Source organism: Gadus morhua, chromosome 9, assembly GCF_902167405.1.
Source record: "Gadus morhua chromosome 9, gadMor3.0, whole genome shotgun sequence".
NCBI classification, from domain to species: domain Eukaryota; kingdom Metazoa; phylum Chordata; class Actinopteri; order Gadiformes; family Gadidae; genus Gadus; species Gadus morhua.
Genome location: NC_044056.1, coordinates 19,363,827 through 19,382,934, shown reverse-complemented (window position 1 = coordinate 19,382,934; position 19,108 = coordinate 19,363,827). Strand labels below are relative to the sequence as shown.

At 44.0% G+C, this 19,108-nt stretch overlaps 1 protein-coding gene and 1 long non-coding RNA gene across 2 annotated transcripts; one reads left to right on the top strand and one right to left on the bottom strand.

The window, feature by feature from the left end:
* Positions 1 to 384: 384 nt before the first annotated feature.
* Positions 385 to 718, bottom strand: LOC115550396 (uncharacterized). Its single transcript, XR_003977895.1, has 3 exons — positions 681 to 718; positions 506 to 584; positions 385 to 425 (listed from the first exon to the last, which is right to left on the bottom strand). It is a non-coding gene; the product is annotated as an uncharacterized LOC115550396 (long non-coding RNA).
* An 11,887-nt stretch (positions 719 to 12,605) lies between these two features.
* On the top strand, positions 12,606 to 15,964 carry LOC115550815 (melatonin receptor type 1A-like). Its single transcript, XM_030366142.1, has 2 exons — positions 12,606 to 12,611; positions 14,016 to 15,964. The coding sequence occupies exons 1-2, from the start codon at positions 12,606 to 12,608 to the stop codon at positions 14,829 to 14,831; spliced, it is 822 nt and encodes a 273-aa protein (XP_030222002.1). The 3' UTR covers positions 14,832 to 15,964.
* The last annotated feature ends 3,144 nt before the right edge of the window (positions 15,965 to 19,108 follow it).

Below are 19,108 nucleotides of genomic sequence, written 5' to 3'. Positions count from 1 at the left end.
AGTATTTGGGCTCTAATGCAAGGTAACAAACACAGGAGTAGTTTGTCTCTAATATCAGGTCACAAACACAGGAGTAGTTTGTCTATGATGTAAGGTAACAAACACAGCAGTATTTGGGCTCTAACGCAAGGTAACAAACACAGGAGTAGTTTGTCTCTAATATCAGGTCACAAACACAGTAGTTGGGCTCTAATGGCGCGTAACAAAATAGCAGCTGTAGTTTGTCTGTTAAACAACCACAGTAGTATGCCGTAACTTGTACTGGACGAAATAATCCTGCGTAACAACAAGTCCACTCTGTTTATTTTATGCAAACTTACGAGGATCCTGGTTGGTAGAGTGATGTCGTCCTCCAGAGTATTGGCTCCTCCATCAGCTCTCCTCAGCCAGAGTCCTGGTCTGGAACAAACAGCGCGAGTCTGGCCCTAAAGTCCGGCAACAAACATGTAGTTTGTCTTATATTTAAGCCCTTTATTTCCAGTTTGTTTGGTTAATACAAACTTACAATCCTTGTTGGTAGAGTGATGGTCATCATCCAGATTCCCGGCTCCCATACCAGCTCGCCTCCGCTCCAGAAACACGTTCTAGTAAGAAAACACAGCGGTAGTTGGTTAACGCATGTCAAAGTAACAGCTGTATTTTGCCCTTTAAGTCAACCATGTAAGTAAATACAAACTTACGAGGAATCCTTGTTGGTCGACACCTCCAGCGTCTCAGCTCCTCCAGCAGCTCTCCTCAGATAGAGTCCTGGTCTGGAACAAACAGCGGAAGTCTTGCTTCAACATGTGGTAAAACAGATGTAGTCGTCTGGTATATATGGTACAAACGACGAAGTTTGTGGTAGCAGTATTCTACGAGAAGTGGCAGTGAGTGTGATGATCACTTCAGAGTCAAGCTCCATCTACCCCACGACAGACGTCCTTCACCAGGCAGGGCCTTCAGCACAGCTCCTCCATCAGCACGGCTCCTCCATCAGCTCCTCCATCAGCTCCTTCAGCCATGGCATCTCCATCAGCTCCTTCAGCACGGCTCCTCCAGACATGGATTCCTGGTCTGGTTACAAACACAGTTGGTCTCAGCAGTAAATCACCTGGGGACGCAACACACCACACCTCCTGCTGCATCTGATGTTCACTTGTAAAATGGAAGACAAATTTAAACACTTAAATTGGACAACGTCTGCAGATTGTCTCGTTCCGCAATTAATCCACTACGGTCGTAGCAGCACTAGTAACAATAATGGCTCATATGACTCCTACATAACCCCCGTATGAATTACAGCAGCAGGTTTACGTCAGCATTTGCCCAACCATAAACTTAATTGAAGAAACAGAGTTACAATTAATTGAACTATTATTTTATAACTCAAGGCTAGAAAAAGACTTAAGATCAGACATGAGCATCCCGTTTTTGGGAATGAAGACAGAGCAGTCCACAAGTTTAAAGAAGTGGTTCAGGCCATGCATTGAAACTGACCTGAGAAGACTCTACTCACACACCAGAGCACAGACCTGTTCTGGAGGACTTCTGACAGGAGGTGGAGGTCTGGCTCTGGGTGAGGAGGTGGAGGTCTGGCTCTGGGTGAGGAGGCAGACACCTTGGGACAAACTACATTTTACCTTTTTAACATTGTACAGTTCTAGAGTATCTTCTACTGTAACATGTGGGAATGACGGCCATTATTTTAGCTTTGATATTATCCAGTTGGTAACTCTGCACCAAAGTCGTTGTTTAACGTCATTCCATTGGGTAGGGTTTAACTTCTGTGGAAATTAATGACGGCAGATATTTAGAACGTACAAAAGCTGAAGTAACAAAGAACACTAAGCAGTATCGATATTAAATCAAATTTACTCAGCCATATTCAGGTGCTGGGGTCCGTTGAAGAAATTGTCTTCTACCTTGAAATGATTTTCAGCCTTCACTGAAGTCAAAAATGGGGCCGCAAGCAGAATGCTGTTTTGTACGCAGCGAGAGTCCCGTCAACGTGGTTAAAAGTACGGCGCAACCATCGAAAATTATCAACATATTGTACGACGTACGTGTCAGTATGTATTTAATATCAAACTTAAGTTGTTTAAGACAAGGGGCAACAATTCCCAAGGGAAACCGACTGAAAAATAGTTTGTCGGCAACGGCTCGAGGTTACGCAAATACAATCCAGACCGTTCAGCCAGATTCCCTCAGGGGACTCCCGTCCAACTAACTTCCAGGTGGTTTCTAATGGTTGTCAATGCTACAACGTTCTATCCTAACCATTGGGACTTAATCAAGTGACCGCAGTCAGAAACTTCCACAGCGGGAAGCACAAACCGTCCGACTGGAATCCGAACATTCCAGCCGGAACCAACCAAAGAAAAACAGAACCAGCGCCTCACCTTGAGCTGAACGGAGGAAGATCCTGAAGTCCAGCGATGGTCTTCATTAAAACACAGCCAACAGACTTACCTTGAGGAGATCTGTTTGTTGCTGTTGGTCATTACAACTATTCAGTGTACCTTTACATTATTATGCACCCAGTGTGTACATGTTATATCACTCAAAACCGTACGAAGAACCAAACTACCATGTACGTCCCACAACAACTTTAAACCTCAAATCCTTGCCTAAGAACAATGGAATCATTCAATCCAAAACCGTGTCTACATTTTACAATTATCTAGATTATTCAGGGTACAAACCATACAGAGCAAATCTATCCATCTGAGCGAAAGGACTGCTCATAATAAATAGAAGCCCAATTCGTGAACGATCCAACCATCCTCATGGTTTAAAGATATACAGACTTGACATGCCATTGTGTTCTATCACCTTTGTCTGCTCCCTCGTTACTTATAAAACTCTACATCTCCATCACTAGAATGTTGCATCCTACTCATGGGGGTGTGGTCTGAGTGAGCAGAGATGCATGCTGGGATACAGTGCTGTCTGAAGTCTTCAGTTCTATAGACACACACCTCAGGACAAACCAAGTGTTTGAGAATCAGTCGTGACATCAGTTACATGAGCTGGAATATCCTTCAAGATGGCGCCAGGATTCTCAGAGGAGAAAGGCCAAGAGGAAGATGTGAGGGTTCTTCCTCTCAGCCAGTGGAGCACAACAACGGTACTCAGAGTACCATGGAACACTTTCAAACATTCTCCTCTTTACACCTTGAAGCCCCAGTGAAGGTTTCCTTACCTCCTCAGCTGATGAGCACAACTTCAGCTCGAAAAGCGCACTAGTTGGAGTTCCCAGATTGGTTCCCTTAAATCAGAACCAATCCTTCAGCTAGTCCCGTCCGAAACATATACAGTTCAGCCTTAGAAGACGTGCAACTGAGAGCAAGACAAGATCCACAGGGCTCTCCGTCAATCCAGCCAGGTAGGAAGAGCCGTCTCATTACAGGTCTGAAGGTCATCTTGAATATCCATTGAGGACCCTTTCCAACTTCTGACTCTCCTTGTGGAATGCCTTTAGGTGTCCATCCTCCATTGATCCTGATTGGTGTAGTCCTGGTTTGAAGTCACTGATCTGAACACGCCGCTTGCATCCTTTTACACTTGATTTGGACAACCTCCTTCCTGCCCAGTGTGTTGGGTATCCCTCCGGAGCGTCGCTCCGGGCTCTTCATGTCTACTGGAGGCCCTTAAGTAAACGTGTGGCCGTCCATCAGGTATGATTTAGTTGACCATTGCAATATAGCCAATCACACAGACCCCCGTATGAACATTATCCCTGTCAAATCAAGCCGGCCACACACATAGAACCCAGGACAGGCACGTAGAACCCCATGCCAGGTGTGAGTGGGAGACACACACACACAGTAGAACCCTAGCGATGCTCAAAAATCATCCATCTCATGTCAATCCCAAACACACAACCCACTGAGCCATAAAAGGCCAAACAATCATGCAGGGTAAAAACCTCATGCCAAATAAAATTCCGTCATCCACCCCCAGCCCTCCTGCCAGGGCACCCAGAACAGAACAACCAATGTCTCCAGAGACGTTTACTTATGCACAACATTCTTCAGTGGCGTCCCACATTGGTGATGGATTATGCTTGGCGTCTCCAAAATGTGTCCCAGGTTGATTCAACGTCTCTGAAGTCATGTCTTTGTAGTCGAGTGGTTTCCTGAATGAGGGGCATTCACTGATGCAAACGGTGCAGCTTTAGTCAGCCTGAGGACAGGAAGGAGGTCATCTGTTCAGAAGACCACCCAGTGGAGGGGGGTGGCTCTTAAGGAGCAGGATCCATCTTTGGAATGGCCCCAATAAGACCTTCATGGAAATGAAACTGTTCCTGACGAGTCACGATGTCTGGAGGGGACTGTTGAATGTGTTCCATGGTTCCACTGTGTCAGACTGAAGTTGTGTTTTAGTCGTTCAGATGAGGAGCCCCCTCATCTCCCCATGGTGTTTCTCCTTCTGAATCCCTGTCTCCATTTTAAAGAACATTCCGTTCCATGTAACTGACGTCACGACGGTTTCTCAAACACTCGGTTTCCCCTGTGGGGCGCGTCTACAGACCTGTAGACTTCAGACAGCTCTGTATCCCAGAATGCACCTCCGCACACTCAGACCACACCTTCATCAGTAAAGCAGCACTCATGTGATGAAGATGCAGATCTCAGGAGAGTAGCTGAAAAGAAGACTGATGTTATCAGCACCCAACCCATAACTCCAGCTTACAACAATAACTTGGAGCCTGTAACCATTTTAACAAATCATTAAAACCAACATAAACCAAACACCTAAGTAACCCATGAACCAATAAATCATCCTTACTACTCAGATCAACCTTCAGATAACGGGCTAACTCACCAGGAAGCCAAAATACATCAATCTGCCCAAGAGTAGTGAGAAACTTATGACTTACAGTTTGCAGTTCAACTTCATGGTTACGTTGGGATACTCACAGAACTGCAGTTAAATATCCATGATAGACCTTTGAAGGAAGGAACATTTTACTCATGGTCCCCAAACATGGACACTGTCCCACAGTTCTTCTACATCTACATCTACCATCTCCATTAAATCAGATAAATGAATGACAATACAAATTCAGGGCTTTTGGGATCATCCAACCTTTAAATAATGAATAAGATAATTAACTAATCCATCTTTTTATGATAAGTTCTACTAATTATTTGACTGTCATTAGTAAAGAGTGATTTACCTCTTACTTTGAATGTGTAGTCTCTAAAATGTTACTTTCAGGTAGAATCATTATTTAAATTTCAAATGAGTTAAACCACCACAATCCCCGATTTCTTTCACACATTATCAGTGATTCAACATACAAGTCACGTCAGATGTGCTTTGCCACACAATTCTACTCACAGTAGTTTGTCTCTAATGTAAGGTAACAAACAGTAGTAGTTGGGCTCTAATGTAAGGTAACAAACACAGTAGTACTTTGTCTCTAATGTATGGTAACAAACACAGTAGTAGTTGGGCTCTAATTGCACGTAATAAAGTAGCAGCTGTAGTTTGTCTGGTAACCAACCACAGTAGTCTGCCGTAACTTGTACTGGACGAACTAATTCTGCGTTACAACAAGTCCACTCCGTTTATTTTACGCAAACTTACGAGGATCCTTGTTGGTAGAGTGATGGTCATCCTCCAGATTCACGGCTCCTCTACCAACTCGCCTCCGCTCCAGAAACACTTTCTAGTAAGAAAACACAGCGGTAGTTGGTTAACGCATGTCAAAGTAACAGCTGTATGATGCCCTTTAAGTCAACCATGTTAAGTAAATACATACTTACGAGGAATCCTTGTTGGTCGATTCCTAGTCGTCCTCCAGCGTCTCAGCTCCTCCAGCAGCTCTCCTCAGACAGAGTCCTGGTCTGGAACAAACAGCGGAAGTCTTGCTTCAACATGTGGTAAAACAGATGTAGTCGTCTGGTATATATGGTACAAACCCCGGTAGTTTGTGGTAGCAGTATTCTACGAGAAGTGGCAGTGAGTATGATGATCACTTCAGAGTCAGGCTCCATCTACCCCACGACAGAAGTCATTCACCTGGCAGGCCCTCCAGCAGCTCCTCCACCAGGCAGGGCCTTCAGCACGGATCCTCAATCAGCTCCTTCAGCACGGCTCCTCCATCAGCACGGCTCCTCCATCAGCACGGCTCCTCCATCAGCTCCTTCAGCACGGCTCCTCCATCAGCTCCTCCAGACATGGATTCCTGGTCTGGTTACAAACACAGTTGGTCTCAGCAGTAAATCACCTGGGGACGCAACACACCCCTACTCCTGCATCTGAGGTTCACTTGTGAAATGGAAGACAAATTTAAACACTTAAATTAGATAACGTCTGCAGATTGTCGTGTTCAGCAATTTATCCACTGCGGTCGTAGCAGCACTAGTAACATTAATGGCTCATGACTCTTAGATAACCCCCGTATGAATGAACTAAAATCACAGCTTGGCACAGATTTAAAGTCATAAGATGATCAAAACCAGACCTAAACTACCATGGATTTAAGTGTTTCAGATGAGCTTGGTGATGGTTACCCTCTGGTCCGGTGCTGCAGGCCCCTGGTCTCCAGCCTCCGGTCCACCATGGCACCACAAGCCTCCGGTCCCCAGCCTCGCCTTTCAGCTACAGCAGAAGGTTTATATCAGCATTTGCCCAACAATAAACTTAATTGACTCATCTGAAACCGAGTTACACAATTAATTGAACTATTATTTTATAACTCAAGGCTAGAAAAGACTTGAGAACAGACATGAGCATCCCGTTTTTGGGAATGAAGACAGAGCAGTCCACATGTTTAAAGAAGTGGTTCAGGCCATGCATTGAAACTGACCTGAGAAGACTCTACTCACACACCAGAGCACTGACCTGTTCTGGAGGACTTCTGACAGGAGGTGGAGATCTGGCTTTGGGTGAGGAGGCAGACACCTTGGGAAAAACTACATGTTACCTTTTTAACCTTGTACAGTTCTAGACTATCTTCTACTGTAACATGTGTGAAGGACGGCCATTATTTTAGCTTCGATATTATCCAGTTGGTAACTCTGCACCAAAGTCGTTATTTAACGTCATTCCATTGGGTTTATCTTCTGTGGCAATTAATGACCGCAGATATTTAGAACGTACAAAAGCTGAAGTAACAAAGAACACTAAGCAGTATCGATATTAAATCAAATATACTCAGCCATATTCAGGTGCTGGGTTCCGTTGAAGAAATGTCAAATTATCTTCCACCTTGAAATTATCTTCAGCCTTCACCGATGTAAAAAATGGGCCCGCAAGTAGAACGCTGTTTTGTACGCAGTGAGAGTCCCGTCACGTCATCGTGGTTAAAAGTACGGCGCAACCATCGGAAATTAGCAACATATTGTACGACGTACGTGTCAGTATGTATTTAATATCAAACTTAAGTTGTTTAAGATAGGGACAACCATTCCCAATGGAAACCGACTGAAAAAAAAAATCCGTTGGCAACGGCTCGAGGTTACGCAAACACAATCCAGAACGTTCCGCTTGATTCCCCTCAGGGGACTCCCGTCCAACTAACTGCCAGGTGGTTTCTTATGGTTTTCAAGACTACAACGTTCTATGCTAACCATTTGGTCTAAATCAAATGACCGCACTCAGAAACTTCCACGGCGGGAAGCACAAACCGTCCGACTGGAATCCGAACATTCCAGCCGGAACCAACCAAAGAAAAACAGAACCAGCGCCTCACCTTGAGCTGAACGGAGGAAGATCCTGAAGTCCAGCGATGGTCTTCATTAAAACACAGCCAACAGACTTACCTTGAGGAGATCTGTTTGTTGCTGTTGGTCATTAATACTATTCAGTGTACCTTTACATTATTACGCACCCAGTGTGTACAAGTTATATCACTTAAAACCGTACGAAGAACCAAACTACCATGTTCGTCCCACAACAACTTTAAACATAAAATCCTGGAATCAGTCAAAACAAAAGCGTGTCTACATTTTACAATTATCTAGATTATTCAGGGTAAAAACCATACAGAGCAAATCTAAACGTTGAGCTCACAGCGAGCCGACCATAGCCCTGCAATGTCACCCTGAACGCCTCATCACCAACAGCAAATCATGCCAGCCAGCCAACACATGTACAGCTCCAGTGAGAAGTGGGCTTCTGAGTGAAAGGACTGCCAATGATAAAAATAAGCCCAATTCCTGAACTATCCAACCATCTTCATGGTTTAAAGATTTACAGACTTGACATTCCATTGTGTTCTAATCACCTTTGTCTGCTCCCTCGTTACTTATAAAACTCTACATCTCCATCACTAGAGTGTTGCATCCTACTCATGGGGGTGTGGTCTGAGTGAGCAGAGATGCATGCTGGGATACAGTGCTGTCTGAAGTCTTCAGTTCTACAGACACGCCCCTCAGGAGAAACCAAGTGTTTGAGAATCTGTCGTGACATCAGTTACATGAGCTGGAATATCCTTCAAGATGGCACCAGGATTCTCAGAGGAGAAATGCCAAGAGGAAGATGTGTTGGTTCTTCCTCTCAGCCAGTGGAACACAACAACGGTCTTCATCAGAGTACCATGGAACACTTTCAAACATTCACCTCTTTACACCTTGAAGCCCCAGCGAAGGTTTCCTTACCCCCTCAGCTGAAGAGCACAACTTCAGCTTGAAGAGCGCACTAGCTGGAGTTCCCGGAGTGGTTCTGATTTGAGGGAACCAATCGTTCAGCTAGTCCTGTCCGAAACAAATACAGTTCAGCCTGAGAAGCCGTGCAACTGAGAGCAAGACAAGATCCACAGGGCTCTCCATCAATCCAGCCAGGTAGGAAGAGCCGTCTCATTACAGGTCTGAAGGTCATCTTGAATATCCATTTAGGTCCCTTTCCAACGTCAGACTCTCCTTGTGGAATTCCTTTAGGTGTCCATCCTCCATTGATCCTGATCGGTATAGTCCTAGTTTGAAGTCACTGATCTGAACATGCCGCTCACATCCTTTTACACTTGATTTGGATACTCTCCTTCCTGCCCAGTGTGTTGGATATCACTCCGGAGCGTCACTCAGGGCTCTTCATGTCTACTGGAGGCCCTTAAGTAGACATGTGGCCGTCCATCAGGTATGATTTATTTGACCATTCCAATATCCCAGGCCAATCACACAGACCCCCGCATGGACATTATCACTGTCAAAGCAAGCCGGACACACACAGAACCCAGGACAGGCACGTAGACCCCCATGCCAGGTGTGAGTCGGAGACACACAAACACACACAATATAGAACCCTAGTGATGCTCAAAAATCATCCCTCTCATGCCAAACACACACACCACTGAGCCATAAAAGGCCAAACAATCATGCAGGGTAAAAACCTCATGCCAAATAACATTCCATCATCCCCCCCCCCCAGCTCTCCTGCCAGGGCACCCATAACAGAACAACCAATGTCTCCAGAGACGTAAACTATGTACAACATTCTTCAGTGGCGTCCCACATTGGTGACGGATTATGCTTGGCGTCTCCAAAATGTGTCCCAGGTTGATTCAACGTCTCTGAAGTCATGTCTTTGTAGTCCATTGGTTTCCTGAATGACGGGCCTTCACAGATGCAAACGGTGCAGCTTTAGTCAGCCGGAGGACAGGAAGGAGGTCATCTGTTCAGAAGACCACCCAGTGGAGGGGGGTGGCTCTTGAGGAGCAGGATCCATATGGGGATGCCCCCAAATAAGACCTTCTTGGAAATGAAACTGTTCCTGAGGAGTCACGATGCCTGGAGGAGACTTGAATGTGTTCCATGGTTCTCTGTGTCAGACTGAAGTTGTGTTTTAGTCGTTGAGATGAAGAGCCCCCTCATCTCCCCCTGGTGTTTCTCCTTCTGAATCCCTGAGTCCATTTTAAAGAACATTCCAGTCCATGTAACTGACGTCACGACGGTTTCTCAAACACTCGGTTTCCCCTGAGGGGGCGTGTCTACAGACCTGTAGACTTCAGACAGCTCTGTATCCCAGTATGCACCTCCGCTCGCTCAGACCACACCCTCATCAGTAAAGCAACACTCATGTGATGAAGATGCAGAGCTCAGGAGAGTAGAATGAAAGAAGACTGAAGATATCAGAACCCAACCCATTACTCCTGCTTACAATAATTCACTGGAGCCTGTAACCATTTTAACAAATCATTAAAACCAACATAAACCAAACACCTAAGTAACCCATGAACCAATAAAACATCCTTACTCAGATCAACCTTCAGGTAACGGGTTAACTCACCAGGAAGCCAAAATACATCAATGTGCCCAAGAGTAATGAGAAATTAATGACTTACAGTTTGCAGTTCATCTTCATGGTTACGTTGGGATACTCACAGAACTGCAGTTAAATATCCATGATAGACCTTTGAAGGAAGGAACAGTTTACTCATGGTCCAAATTTCCAATGAGTAAAACCACCACAATCCCCGATTTCCTTCACACATTATCAGTGATTTATATTCAACATGCGCGCGTGCGCGCAGCTTTCATCAAAGAGACCAGAGACTCATTCACTGGTTCAACTGGAGTCATCGCCTACCACCACACACGTTACACACACACACAAACACATCATACAGACACACAACTTACAGACACCCACCAATATACCATATAGATTCACACCATATGCACGCACACACCACAGACACACACATAAAGATTCACACACAATATTGATACACACAACCAGTGGAGGCTTCTCCATTGAGGAGAGGGAGGAAGATTCTCCTTAACATTGTTGAGAATAAAAAATATAGATTGCCCAGACTACTGTAATGAAATAATGCCCTTAAATATGACTACTTTAATGCCTTTGAATATATAATGTTAGTTTCCCTGGGTAAAGGGACATTAGCACCCCCTATTGCCTTTTGACAATTACTTCAGGGAAGAAGGTCCTCCCTCAGCCTCCGTTGACTCCCACTCATTTCCCAGAAAGTACTGGCGGCCGGTGAATAACATGGGTTTCTCCTCTGAGTGGGTGTGACCTTACAGGCGTCTGATTCGCGCAAAAATCTAGTCGCGCTGCGATTGGTTCGCCGCTATGAACCAATCAGCAGGATCCCTGGCTGGTGAGCAGTGTTGCCAGATTGGGCAGATTTCCCACCCAATTGGGCTACTTTTAACCGCTTTAGGCTGGGAAAATTATTAATTAAATTATTGGGCGGGAAATTTACCCAATCTGGCAACGCTGTGGATAACAAACAAACCCGCTCTGCCTGCATTGCCGCTCAGTCTTAAGAGACGCAAAGCAGGTGAAATCATCATGTTATCAAGGATAACGAGATTCTAACATTTGCGAATAAGGTGTACAATGGAAAATTGGAAACAGAGGACATTGTTCATGTTTAATTACACAAAGCATTCCATTCATTGAGTTACAGTGCTAAGTTAGCGACCAAAGAAAAAGGTTGACCACTTCGCAAAATCGAGATCACCACAAGTAATGGCAACGTCAGTGTTGTGGGTGCTACATGGTTTGCTAGGTACTCATGGCTTACTGGTAGCATTACTAGCAATCGACTGTATTGCTGGCCCTGTTTGCTAATGAATAATGGCAAATCACCAACGTGGGCTGTTCATGGTATCCCTGATGTGAATAGGGCAACCAAACGCTGCAACTAGTTTCAAGTTCACGTTGGTGCTGCTATGCGACTTTCCTTGCTAGGCACCATGCCTATAGATCAGGTTGAATCTAGAATAATGTTCTCGTTCTTTTACTAGTTTGCTACTCTGACCGTTCTGTTTCATATTGTGGAAATGGTGTGGAAAGAGTGAATGATTCAGAGCATGATGGAATTTTAACTGGCATCACTTTGTCAGTCTTTTTTTAAATCAATTGTACCTGAAAATAAACATAGCTAAATTACAACCAATAACTTCATTCATTGAGGGCAAAAATAGATCCAAATTTTTTTATTTACTTTTGCAAATCAAGAGTAGGCCTGATTTGACTAATGGGCTTTGCATCCTTTCCTTCTGCCCTTGTAGTCCATTTCAAAGACATGCTGCCCACCAGCTTTCAAATTACAGTGATGCCACTGGTGGCTTTGTATCTAATTTATTCACATAACTATCCCTCCCTACTATTTTGTAGTTCACCAAAACACCCTGAAACAACTTCAGTCTCACATTCTTATGCCACCATACACCAACAGTGCAAGCAGGCCCATGTCAACCAAGCGTGCGGTCCTTCCTCCCTCACTTTAAAAACTACCAGCCGCCACTGCACACAACATATAGATACAAACCATATGCACACACACACGATAGATAAAAACCATATTTATGTACACGCACACACCATAGGTATACATCATTTTAGATACTGTGGTACCCCGCTCCCCCAATGAGCCGGGTTCCAGGTACGAATCACACATTAAGCAAGGTTTAAGTCGCACTAGGCATTTATTGCATACATCTTACACAGATTATACTTACAGTCTCTTGGGCCCTCCGTGAGCCTCTAGTCGCTCGCAGACCCGAGCGCTTCCTTCTCTCTCGCTCCCGTTCCTCCTAAATGCCAGTCCTCATGCTCCTTTTAAAATGTCTTCCTGGCTGTCCAGCCAGGTGTCTCCCATCTCGCTGATTGGGGTTCAACGGGCGCTCTCCGTCGCCGGCTGGTGGATGACGGTAGTATATTCCGTCCTGGATGAAACCTCGGGTCCGTCCAGGCCGAGGTTTGATTTATGTGTATGCTTTATTGTGCATGCAAACTATTTCATAATGCTTCATCTAAATAAACGAAATACGCGGTTTACTATAGCTTTAAATAGCTACCTGACTGCTATGCTGCTTATCTCCAAATGTCTAAAGTTCCATTCAAGTTATTGCAAATGAATACAAGTAAGGCAGACCTTACACATATACACACACACACACACACACACACACACACACACACACACACACACACACACACACACACACACACACACACACACACACACACACACACACACACACACACACACGCACACACACGCGGGCACAGATCTGACTGGGGATAGGATAGGTTAATACACCTGAGGTGGTAAACAGGTTGTTGTTTATTCTCTTGCCCGAAGGACTGTGTCTATCTAGACTAGGCTACTTATAAATGTTTATGAATATTTTTTTTATTTTGAATAAAAACCAACGACAAACAACAAGAGGGTCGGAAATAGAAACAGCCGCTTGCTGTCATCGCTAACCTCCAATCGCCAAGTCCTTTTTGGTCCGTGCCACCGCTTGGCCTTTGTGTTAGGGCTGTACAAATATAATTGACTTGACTTGAGAGTTAGAAAGTAGATGTTATACTCACATTCAAAATGGCACCCAGGAAGTGCAATACGTCAGTGTAAATCAATTTGCCGCATGAAACTGTCCCTGGCCTTTGATTTAACATAGAACTGCAGGGTTTAACATAGAACTGTTCGGTAAGGATTTTGGAAGGAGTGACTGTCTGGGAGTCTAGTGCCTTCCAGGCAGATGGTAGATGGTACACACACTATGCACAGACACACAAAGACATAATGTAACATGTTTATCTATTGAATACTTGCAGTGTTTCCCCTGCAGCGGCACTGCAAAAAAAAATAGTAATTGCAACAAAAAAAAGAAAGATACAAAGCCGATACCTTCACTCTGTTGGATGTTATGTCATATTTGGAAGCTCAAACTGTAAATTTTTCCCCAAAAAATCTCACCAGAAGTAACTATTTAAAGGGTTATTTTTCACAAATTGTTTCAAGGGGGGCATGCCCCAGGACCCCCCTAGCGTTGCTAGGTTACCAACTCACAGCACCACTGCTACAAAAAAATCGAGGGGAAACGCTGACTTGATTACTTTCTTTTAGTACATCCCGTTTCTCGGTCTGCTCTCTCTCATGAACTCTCTCTCTGTATTGTCTTTAATGAAACAACGCTTTAAATTGCACTATTATTGTTTCCGTTTTATTCTAGCCTATTCTCATGTGTTCTGTTGTGCTCTATTACGTTGAGTTCCGTTGTATTTAATTCTGATCTATTCAATTTGCGTTGTTTTATCCTACCAAGCCCTCTTACCAGCTCCCTGTCCCTCTCTCTGTATCTGTGTTTCCAGGAAACGCCTTTGTGGTGAGCCTGGCGCTGGCCGACCTGCTGGTGGCCGTCTACCCCTACCCCCTGGTGCTCGCGGCCATCTTCAACGACGGCTGGGTCGCCGGCTACCTCCAGTGCCAGATCAGCGGCTTCCTGATGGGCCTCAGCGTCATCGGCTCCATCTTCAACATCGCCGGCATCGCCATCAACCGCTACTGCCACATCTGCCACAGCCTCCAGTACGACACCGTGTACTCCGGCAGCAACACCGTGTGCTACATGCCGCTGGTGTGGGCGCTCACCGTCCTGGCCATCGCGCCCAACTGGTTCATGGAGTCGCTGCGGTACGACCCGCGCGTCTACTCCTGCACCTTCGCCCAGTCCGTCAGCCCCCTGTACACCGTGGCGGTGGTGCTGGTGCACTTCATCCTGCCCATCTCTGTCGCCTCCTACTCCTACCTGCGAATCTGGATCCTGGTCATCCGGGCGAGGCGACGGGTCAAGCCCGGCGCGCGGCCCAAGATCAAGACGTACGACGTCCGCGGCTTTCTCACCATGTTGGTGGTGTTCGCGCTGTTTGCCGTGTGCTGGGCGCCCATCAACCTGATCGGGCTGGCGGTGGCGTTGGACCCCAGACTGGGACCGGCCGTCCCCGAGTGGCTGTTTGTAGCCAGCTACTTCATGGCGTATTTTAACAGCTGCCTCAACGCCGTGGTGTACGGTGCGCTCAACAGCAACTTCAGGAAGGAGTACAAGCGCATCGTTATCATCATATTCAAGTTCCACTGCTGACGGTGGGGGGAGGTCGTAGACACCTATGAGGAACAGATGTGATACTTTGGTTTACAACGAAAGGAGTATGGAAGGAAATAGGAAAGGGGATTCATGGGAATTGAGAAAGGAAAAGAGGAATCAAGGGGAATGGGAGAGAATAACGGATAGATTGAATTTGAGAAGAGGACAGCGGGTAAAAAAGGAGGATATGGTCGGGCTGTACCATGAGAGAAAGAGAAGGAAAATAAAGTATGATTCTTAAGCTCTTTCTTCCTCTCCCCCTTTTGCGTCCGCATCACAGGGAGAGGGTGGTGGAGGCGGTGTGCAGTACTTCACCTACATTATCTGCTGGTATGAATATGTGCTCAAGCATGGACCGCATGCCACTCATGAATTTAAAAGAGATTCCAATAATGGGACATTGCTATGGAAACTGAATCGTCATGAAGCCCTCGTCCCTACAATGGTGTGCAGTTTCACATCAGTATCAAGGAGATACACCCTTGTTTCTATATACATATTAAACTACAATTACGAAAGGGCATGGATACTAATAAGACATTTAGAACTGAAGTATTCTGACCATATCACTGTGCTTTTTTTTTGGTAGGGGGGGGGGATTTATGTTATTCTGTGATTCACGGTGTAACTGTCAGTTCAAAACCAGTATGATTCGCTTAGAGTGAAACAAAGCCTTTAAGGTGGCCCTTAAAGTCTGAATTCAGATTCCTCAACAATGCCGGTCAGGTAAAAGGGTAATGCAGCTGTGTGGCAGTAGTACAGAATAAAGGAGGAACTTTGTGGGTTGGGATGATAACAGGAAAATGAAGGTGAACATTTATAACATTCATTTTATTTAATATTTTAATGAACAAAAGGTGCTATTGGGAAAGGCAAAGAGTCAAACCTGGCACTGATGAGCTCTGCATGGTCTTGAAAATACAGTGTGTTTCCTGAAAATGAAACGTTGAGAGTAAAAGAATGGATTGAAAGCGAGACGTCGAGCTATTGTCTTTTTTTCTCGTATCACGACACTGGAGCAAAAGACAAAGATGCCATTGCAACTGGGGACAGCTGGTTATAACAGGGCGAACTATATCCAAGATCATTGGCTGGCATTGCAGCCACAGGTTAAGAGGGAACTCGTTCTTTTGAATATTTGCTAAAAGATTAATGCTACTTTGAAATGAGCTTTTCAACTGTGAAACGGTGAGGAACCTTCTTACAACGCATACGTTTACTCGTGCTGTTTTTGCACTGCCCCATGGAGACCACAAATTTGATTTTTGAATGTTTGTCCTTCTGATCTGAGAACAGCCCAATGTAAAATGTACATTTTATCATTATATTTACTATTAAAGAACGTACAATGTGAACCCTTGGCAGGACCACACTGCTGAGGAGCTGGCCTTCTCCAGTACCCCAGTACTCCAGTACCCCAGTACTTCTCAGCCCTCGATGGAAGGGGCTGAAAGGGGGTGTATCATCAGACCCTGGTGCAACTGGCAACAGGCGACATGTGTACAGGGTATGTTTCAATGATTTGATGATGAAACACTGGGTTGCTAATAACTATATCAGTAATTATTGTGGTACGAAATGGTCAAATGTGTTTACTTTCTCTACAGTTGATAGGGAGACTTTGGCGTTACTGCAAGGGCACACTTTCATGTCAGAATGAATATGCGAGAGATAGTGAGAGAGAGAATACATAAAAAAGCTTCGGTTTTATCAAGGGAGTTTCTTCAGATGTCATCTGATTTTTTATACACAAATGTTTTCTTTATAAGAAAACCACTGCCCTTGACTTGAGAGAGATCATGTGGAGGCAAAAGCACCGTGGAGGTATGCAGGCCCGGTTCCAGAACAGAATGCCTTGGGGTGCATCTGAGATTAAAGGGGGTGCACCAGTACTATACTAAAACCAGCTAGCCAGCTTCAGTTCAGACTTCGATTTTTTACACACAGGCCTTTCCTACCATAGACAAGCACTTCTGCGTAGTTCTACTGACATGTTGGGACAACAAACAATTACTGCTTAAAAGATGGTATCATATCATGTCTTGTGATGTGGAGAACATTTCAGCTGCAACATTAGCTTATTGATATCTTAGATAGCTTTGAATATGAGATAGGTTTTTGATATGTGTGATGTGTGAGGTGTAAAAAAGAACAGAATTCTCTAAAAAAATATGTGACTGCAATTCAAAAATAACGTTTATTTTTTATAAATTGTGGCAGGATATTTGACATAACAAATAATTGTACATTGCCACTTAAAAATAAAACAGATTTTAGCTGAACAAGGAAAGAACACTTTCAGACTTTGAACTTTGAACAAAAAGTAATCAGTATAATACTCTTAAAGTTAACACGATTGTAAATAAATACAATAAAAATAAATATGGGTTATTATGAAAATAATACATTTAATACATGTATTGGATATCCAACGGATATCCAACGGATATATAACTGTTGCTGCCGAAGAAGTTCAACGTCACTACCTTGCGCACCATAGATATACTATATGGGTGCGTGCATTTTGCACACGACGCCGGCATGACACACGATGCCGGCCAGCGGCCAATCACAGCAGCGCTGATATAGAGCGACAACATTGCGACCTCGAGTGTGATATTGCTTTATACAACAGTTATACTAGTAAAATTTACTGTTAATAATAATAATTGACAATAGATTGTGATTTGTTTGGTATTTAATCATATAAACGAATGAAATTGCTTCCGGCAACAAAAATATATCACCACTGAGCGGTCAGAGTGATGTTGGATGCTCATATCTCAACGGTATTTAATGGAAATTGTCACAAGTTTCATTACAATTTGTTTTGTGAGCAAGTATTTTATTATTTTTATCATATTTATCTAATTTATTTTTATTTATTTTTTTTATTTTTTTTCAATTGAGGGTGCAAACATTTTTTTGGGGGGTGCAATGCATGCTTATGCACCCCCGTAGAACCGGGCCTGGAGGTATGGGGTGTTTGAGCGCCACAACCAGGAGCCACAGCCATGTGATTCCAATAAATTGAAGCATTTTGTTTCCATGATGATAATAACGGGACCCTATTTTACCACCAGGTGTGAGTGTGATTACAAGCCATAAAGTCTGTCACAAAGATTTAACATAATTAATAAATAAAACGATGAATTCGTTTTATATCATGTTGTTTTATCAATTACGTCAAATACATATTATATTAATATATTTAGCACCTTATATTAGCCTAGTGGCAAGATTCGTTTTTCTTTGTTTTGCTTCCGTTTTTGTTTCCGGTTTGGTAAGTGAAAGGCTCCATTAGGATGCGATCACCCTATGCTCTACATTGCTGTGCATGACAGAAAAAGGAAATACATTCTATTCAAATTTCAAAAATACACTGAACACTAAACTATTTAGTATTAACACCAACTATGTGTATATAAAAAAAAATGACTTATACTATTTTCAACTGCAATTTAAAGCAAAAGGTTCAAGCCAGTATGGATGGGAGGAGCTTCCTTGGTAATGCACTCAGCAGTTGATCTACATTGAAAAGAGGTTCCCACTTTTAATATAAAAACCACATCCTTGACCTTCCAGCTTCTATTACCGTACTGAACCATCAATTAGCCTGGATTTAAATGGTATTGTGTGGTTTAAAAACTGTCAGAGAATGCAGAATGTAAAGGCCTACCATAAAACATTTATAACTAACTTCTAACCTTATTAAACACCACGGCTGAATTTCGTGTTTGTGGCCCACTAATACTTAAAGCATCCATAAAATAGCATGGCATGGGATCTTTAAATTGAGGGTCTAAAGCGCGACACCAGAACCCATGTTTTTTTCTTTACAAATCAATTGTTTCTGTTAAGAAAAGTGAGAAAATAAACTTGGCTGAGATGGCTGAGAACACAACTGTCCTCCGCTAATTTCAACTGAATTATCATTTTCACAGAGGCACCGTCGTTGGACATAGACAGGGGTCGCTTATATCTCTGATACTTTAATGTTCATGCAAATGGTAGTTGACAAAACCCATTGATATATATAAATAGATACTGCAGTGACCAGTCAGGGGGTTTAAACGTCAATGAACCTTGAAACAAACACCTACCTAATGGAGTTCATGGCAAGCTCTTTTAAAGTGCCCAAATGGTTGCTCAGTCCTCCAAATCCCACGAACGCCTCGTAGAAATCCTCAGAGAGATCGCTGGCACCAGACATGGAGGGGTCATCAGAGCTGATCACCAGCGGGTGCCCCTCTGACATCAGCGCCACAGCTGGG